This window comes from Engraulis encrasicolus, chromosome 4, assembly GCF_034702125.1.
Source record: "Engraulis encrasicolus isolate BLACKSEA-1 chromosome 4, IST_EnEncr_1.0, whole genome shotgun sequence".
NCBI classification, from domain to species: domain Eukaryota; kingdom Metazoa; phylum Chordata; class Actinopteri; order Clupeiformes; family Engraulidae; genus Engraulis; species Engraulis encrasicolus.
The window spans coordinates 41,647,508-41,655,007 of record NC_085860.1 but is presented as its reverse complement, the minus strand read 5'-3'; the positions used below and the strand labels follow the sequence as shown (position 1 = coordinate 41,655,007).

General features: G+C 48.1%; 1 protein-coding gene across 1 annotated transcript in view; it reads right to left on the bottom strand.

Annotated features, from left to right (window-relative positions):
* Window positions 1-2,464: 2,464 nt before the first annotated feature.
* Window positions 2,465-7,500, bottom strand: part of nrn1la (neuritin 1-like a) — an 18,539-nt gene continuing 13,503 nt past the window's right edge. The window contains exon 3 of the mRNA XM_063197852.1: window positions 2,465-2,789. Coding sequence (XP_063053922.1) covers window positions 2,465-2,789 — 325 coding nt within the window. The remainder of the gene's footprint in view (window positions 2,790-7,500) is intronic.

Genomic DNA, 7,500 nt, shown 5'->3' with positions numbered 1-7,500 from the left:
TGAGATCTGTGTGTGTGTGTGTGTGTGTGTGTGTGTGTGTGTGTGTGTGTGTGTGTGTGTGTGTGTGTGTGTGTGTGTGTGTGTGTGTGTGTGTGTGTGTGTGTGTGTGTGTGTGTGTGTGTGTGTGTGTGTGTGTGTGTGTGTGACATACTTCCAGGACTGAGAGTGGGTGTGTGTGTGCTGTGTGAGTATAATTGTGAGTTTTCTCTCTCTCTCCGTCTCTCTCTCTCTCTCTCTCTCTCTCTCTCTCTCTCTCTCTGCTCTATACCTTGCAGAGTGCTCTGCTGTGCTCTGCTGCCATATTCATATTCGCTGTGTCAGGAGAGCCCTCATAATCACAAGTCATCACAGCTGGAGATGCTGAAGGCTCCCCATTCCTCTGCTGTGTCCCTATAGGCTGGCTGCCTGTCCCCATCCACATGGCTCCTATCCATCCTAATGCTCCACTCCACTCCACTAACACTCCACTAACGGGATAAGTAGGTTCAGTGACAATTGACACAAACTGTCATGTTGGTCTGGTCCCGCACCAGTTTTGCCATCTTTGTTCTGTATGTTAGGTCTACAGTAATGACGTGAAGCAGTTAACCGCCAAGACGCAGGCTGAGGCTTGAGCCTATTCAAAGCCATTTCATACACAGAGGCAGATTTGACGTGGGCAGAGGCCATGCGTCAAGACCATAAGCCGGCCATAACAGTCCAAATCCACATCCACATCACTCCACTCCCCTACACAAAAGGTGTTGATACAGAGGGCAGTTTTTTTGCCAGGCAACATTACGATTGGCTATCCATTTTATGATGCAATGGTTGAAAAAAAAAGTCGTCTGCTGCTCCTAAAAATGTTTTAAGTTGAATAGTCTAAACAACATCTTGTAATATTGTTGCCTAGACAGACACATTGCTCAAAAAGTTGCCCTGCATATCATCACCCCAACACTTGGTAAACTTCTAGTTAACACAGAAAGCACCTACAGTACAGTACAGTACACTACAGTACACTACAGGGTCATGGCAGTGTTTATTGCTATGCTGCTGGGGTGGGATTTGTTTTTATGATTATTTGAATACTACTGTGCGTCTATACTGTGACCCTGCAGTGTGCTTCACTACTGTATATACAGTACTACAGCTGCAGGGTGCTTGATGGGGTGGGATAGTTTGTTTGTACTCCACTTCTATTGTATATGGTGTACTTGCAGTGTGCTTCAGTATATAGCAGCTGGAGTGGGGGTTGGGGCTGGGGTTGGTCAGATTGTTTGAATGCTACTCTACCTCTACATTGTGCATGTGTCTCCTCTGTCTGTTTCTGTTGCATGCCAGGACGCTGTGGGAGAAGAGACTGGACCTTCTCAACGGGACAAATAAAGGTCAAAAAAATAAATAAAATAGCTGCATTGTGCTACAGTATGAGCTGGGGATGGTTTGGCTTGGCTGGTGGTTTGCTACTGTGCCTCTGTATTGTGTGCTATAGTCCCTAGACTGGACTCAATCATCCTGCAACGCTGTGAAGGAGTGAAGGAGTATAGTTCAATCTAGCTGCATACACTCGCACACATACACACACAGGCACACACGCACGCAAACACTGACAAAAGACACACACACACACACGCGTGCACACACACATGCACACACGCAGGCACGCACGCACGCCCACACCCCACCCCACCCCACCTCATCCTCTCCCAGCCCAGCCTGTGCATAAGCACAATAGCTCATCATCCTCATCACGGCGGCTCCAGGTGGCCTGTGCCTCCCCTGTACACACGGCAGCTTTATGCCACACCAAACCTCTGCGGCCAGCCTGAACCTCCTATCCTCCCGCTACTTAATATTTATGTTTACATATCAATGGGTATATTTTTTTAAATTCATTCTCTATGCTCGACTCGAGTCCCGGAGGGAAAGCCAGAGACAAACTTTTTAAAAGCTGCAGGTAAAGGAATGCCTGCGCATGCTAATGTATCGCTTGGAGTGTTAGGCTTTGTTCACAGATGGATCGGTGCGTTTGTGTGTGTGTGTGAGTGTGTGTGTGTGTGTGTGTGCGTGTGTGTGTGTGTGTGCGTGTCCGTTTGCGTGTGCGTGTGCGTGTGTGTGTGTGTGCGTGTATGTGTGCGTGTGTGTTTCTCTATTTGACTGTTTGTTTATATGCAAAACTGTGTGTCTGCGTATTTGTGAGAGGAAGTGTTGCACATTGGGACTTAGTGGAAATTACAATTTCAAGCCAACAAAAAAAAGAAAAAGAAGAAAAAACAGAGCTGTGAATTATGGTGCATTAAATCAGAGGCTGACTTAAGTTTTTTCTTGTATTGTAACACATTGCTCAGCCCAGCCCAGCCCAGCCCAGCCCAGCCCCGCCCCGTCCAGTCCTTTGCCCAAGCAGCACACAGTGGTCCCCAGGAGAGAGATGTACATGTATAGTGTATCCAGAGTCTCTATCTCAGTGTGGCTCAACAAGCCGCTATATCCTGTGGAGCATCAGCAGGAGCAGCAGGGCCACACAGGACGATAGCAGGCCCCAGCTGATTGGCTGAGCCGGGCTGGCACCGCCCTTTAGCGACTCTTGATTGGTCTGGGCGGGGTTGTCGGCAGGGGGGGCGGGCTCTGCGGGGTTACTGGCGGCGGTGGTGGCCAGTTGTTGTGCGCGGCGGGTGCACATGTCGTAGAGGTTTCCGGAGAACTGCATCTTCTTGGACTCCTGGCGGAGGGACTCCCACACGGCCGCCGCGTCCTCGGGACAGCCCGCCATCGCCGTGTTCGCACACGAGTGGAACTCATCCCACGACCTACACACAAACACACACACACACACACACACACACACACACACACACACACACACACACACACACACACACACACACACACACACACACACACACACACACACAGATAAGAAAGATGTCCAACTGTACATTTCATATATGGAGACTGCATTTCTGTAAACCAGACAAAATGTCCCTTTCCACCAGATGTGAGTATAAACTTTATCCCTCCAGGATTTTGCACTGGGATTTTGTGATTTTTGCGGTCAAAATGTCTGATTTTGTGGCGGCATTTTCTCATTTTTTGCAAAGATTTTGCGGCATTTTCTCATTTTTTGCAAAGATTTTGCACCCCTTTCTGGGTTTTTTTCGGTAACTGAAAACCACAATCAGTCTAAGCAGGCTTAAGACAAAAGAGAGTGAGATTCAGAAACACACTTCCTATATAATAGAATAATAAAATATTGACAATAATGAAATATTGTCAAAAACTGCCAGAGCGTCTTGTGGGTATAGCCTACCAGTAGGCTAATGAAGGGCGTCGCAGGGTACAGTAGCCAGGTTGTAGCGTTACAATGTCACCTGTTGGAAGACGCGTCTCTCTCTCTCTCTCTCTCTCTCTCTCTCTCTCTCTCTCTCTCGTGCTCATATTGCAAGCTGTTGCATATTATTTGCTTGATGCAAAGTTGTGATGGCATACACGCTCTCGTTGACATGGTTGTGCGCATGGTTGCATGGATTCGCAAGACTTTATTGCAATAACACAGTGCAAGCGTGGAAGGGCCGTTCACTTCCTATCTCGGTGTCCTTGACTGAAACAAGTTGCAAAACTCCACACTTCCGAATCCTTTGCGATCGGCACTACAGTGATTGCTATCAGAAGGCTTGTGCCTACGCATAGACATAGACCCTTAAATTACAAACATTAGCGAACATTGAAAAAAGATCAGACAACGACCGTCGGGTAGCATGCTCATGAAAGCGACAGGGGAGAGTGGAGAAGTTGCGCAAAAATGTAACGTAAGATGTTTGTTACTGTGCGACAGCACCGCCACTATTTCATGACTGCATACACTTCTTCGTCATGGATAAATGGGCAACAATACTTTTTCCAGCCAGGATTGCACTGAAAAGTAGGCTACTGCTGTTAAAAAAAGGTCACGGGTGTGCAGCACCGACGAGATGAGGGTCGCGACTTGCGAAATAGCAGGCAATTATTTTTCAATGTTTCAGTGACATATTAACAAAAATGCTTCCTATTGGTTTTCGTCTCCGGTGGTATTGTAGTCACATTTTTATTTATTTTTTACGAAAATATAAATCAATAAACTCCACAGAATGTTGAAGGGGACAAAGGGGAAAATTTGCGGGAAAAATGCAGCTTTACAGGAATTACGTGGCATCGTGAAATTATGCGGAATATCATTGAATTTGCATGAATCCACGCGATCGCTGAATCGCGAAAAACTGGAGGGACTGTATAAAGGTCTGAAAAGAACATCTGTCTCTGCCATGTTCCTAAATAAAGCAGCATGTTACGTTAAGGAATAAAGGTATTTTTTGCAGTGAGTGGAAATGACTGTGCACAGAGTACTGGGATGCTGCTTTGGGACTGCATGAACACATCCAACCAGACAGCGGCGGATACCCAAGGCCAAGTGAATAGCTCTCTCTCTCTTTGCACGCACATACGCACGCATGCTTGCACGCACGCACACACACACACACACACACCCTGCGTGACATACAGAGAGACATGTAACAATATGGCATTACATATCCATGAGGGCCTTCGTCTAATCCATTTCATAATATTAAATTATCATTTACATTTAATGACGCGTGAGATCATTACACAACCTCTCTCTCTCTCTCTCTCACACACACACACACACACACACACGCACACACACACACACACACACACACACACACACACACACACACACACACACACACACACACACATTCGCAAATATACCCCCTGTAGCCACCCATGGCAAGCCTATCCCCCATAGCCCCCCACAGGCAGCCGTATGCCCTGTAATCGACCCCAGCCCGCCTCAGAGCTGCGCCCCGTGGTGAGTTCATCAGTATACGGCCTTATTAAAGTCTGATTAGCATGCCATTACTGGTAGAGGACAGAGGACGGTAAAGCAGGCGGGCCAAACCAGGACGACATGCCGACCTGCCTTCCTGTGTGTATCTATGTATGTCTGCCTGCCTTCCGAATTGCTTGTCTGTCTGCCTGACTGCTTCTTTGTCTGTCTGCCTGCCTAAATGCCTATCTGTATCTCTGTCTGCCCGTCTACCTGCCTTCTTGCCTTTCCAACTGCTTGTCTGCTTGCCTTTCTTCCTTCCTATCTGTTTGCTTGCCTGTCTGTCTATCTTAGTATCTGTATGCCTATCTGTCTATCTGCCAGCCTGCTTGCCTTCCTGCCTTCCTATCTGCCTGCCCTGCCTACCTGCCTGCCTTCCTGTCTGCTTGCTTCCTGTGCTAATACTGAAATTGGTTCAGGTCCACGACTTCCAGCTGAACAGACAGCTCAATAAGACACAACTAAATAACACAGCTCAATAACACCACTCTTATAACACACAGCTAAATAACACAAACACATCTCTCTCCCTCCCCCCCCCTCTCTCTCTCTCTCTCTCACTCTCTCTCTCTCTCTCACACACACACACACACACACACGCACACACACACACACACACACACACACACACACACACACACACACACACACACACACACACACACACAGATACACACACACACAGATACACACACACACACACACACACACCACTACAGGGAGCTGTGGAGCACTGGGAGAGAGAGAAGCACAGGGGAAGACTAAATTAAAATCGACTCTGCGATAATGGTTTAAAACAGAAAAATCCCCTTCATAACAGCAGAGTAGGCAAGCTGCTGTTTGCTGCGATATGACAGGGGAGGCTAACAAGACAAGACTCCCCACGCTGCCAAAGGTAAAGATGTTGTAAGAACATTACGGAGGATTTCACGGCTTATGTGGTAGTTTTTCGATGGGAGCTTAGAGGGTTGTGTTGGGGCTGGATGCCCACAGCTGCATAACTCTACACGCACGCCTAGACGCACGCACGCACGAACGCACACAAACACACACACAAACATACACACGCACGAACGCACACACACACACACACACACACACACACACACACACACACACACACACACACACACACACACACACACACACACACACACACACACACACACACACACACACACACACACACACACACGCAGCACTGCCCCAGGGCTCCACCCTGCACATCTGCACAGAGTTGTGAAGTTTTCTGAAGACCCGCTTACTAGTCACCCGGGAGAACAGCACAGGAAATACAGCACTAAATTACGAGGAGGAGGAGGAAGAGGAAGAGGAGGAGGAAGAAGCGGAAGAGGAGGATAAGGAGGTGGAGGAAGAGGAGAAGGAAGAGGGGAGAAGAAGATGAGGAAGAGGTGAATGAAGAGGAGGAAGAAGGGAGAAGAGGAGGAGGTAGAGGAGGAAGATGGAGGAAGAGGGGACAGAAAGATAAGGAGGAAGAGGAAGAAGAGGAGGAACAGGAGAAGGACGAGAAGAAGAGGACAAAGACGTGGATGAAGAAGAGAAAGAAGAGGTGAGAAGAGGATAAGGGGAGAGGAGGAACAGGAGGAGGAGGAGAATGAGGAGGAAGAAGAGGAGAGGAAGAGGGCGATGAGATGAAGAGGGCAGGGTGAGGAGGTGGAGGAGGAAGAAGAGGAGAAAGGAGGAGGTGGAGATGAAGAGGAGAGGGGAGGTTGAGGAAGAGGAGAGGGGGAGGAGGAGGAATATGATGAGTGAGGAGAAGAAGGAAGAGAATAGGGTGGAAGGGGAGGGGAGGACATACAGTCTTACAGTGATAGTGTATTTTTTATTACAGTGTCATTACAGTCCCTGGAGCAACGTGGGGCTAGATGCCTTGCTCTAAAGAACATCATCCATGGATGAGGGTATTGAAGACCACACACAACCGTCCTGCCGGTAGAGGTTGGGAGTCAAATCTGCAGCCCTCTGGTCTCAATACCCAAAACTCCAGACCATAGGCCTACCCTCAGGGGGCGTTGGGGAGCCCTGGAGGGGTGTTGAGAAGGATACAGCTGACAAACAGTGGTGCTTAGTTGCAATTGGGCAGTATTAGTCTATTTCATTTTCTAATACCAAGTAAGTGGGGGGGCTTTGGTAGGCTTATGTTAAGGTCAAAGGGGTGTTGGAAGGCTTATGATGAGGTCAAGGGGGCGTTTGTTCAAAAAAAGATTGCAAACCACTGCATTGGGCTATGACTGCCCAGTGTGAGTCAGATGGAGACTACCACACTGAATCAAACACTTGTGGAGTGTGTATATGTATAAGTTTGTGGAGTGCACACAAGAGCGGTCATATAAAAAACACTATTATCACATAGTTGGAACAATCACATGACTACTAGTGTTTTTTGTCAGTTATAAGTGTCTTTTGCAGATTTTTTGCCAGGGGTGGGGCCACTGTGAAAGGGGCGGGACATCAGAGGGGGCGTCGCCTGAGGCACAAATCATTGTAGGACCGCCACTGAGTGCACAGCCACCACAGTTCTGTATCTGTTCTCAAGTGATGCAGATGCAAGCTGCCAGATACTGTACATGCCAAAGCTCCATCAAGTGTATAGCTCAGCTCTCAAGTGGTGC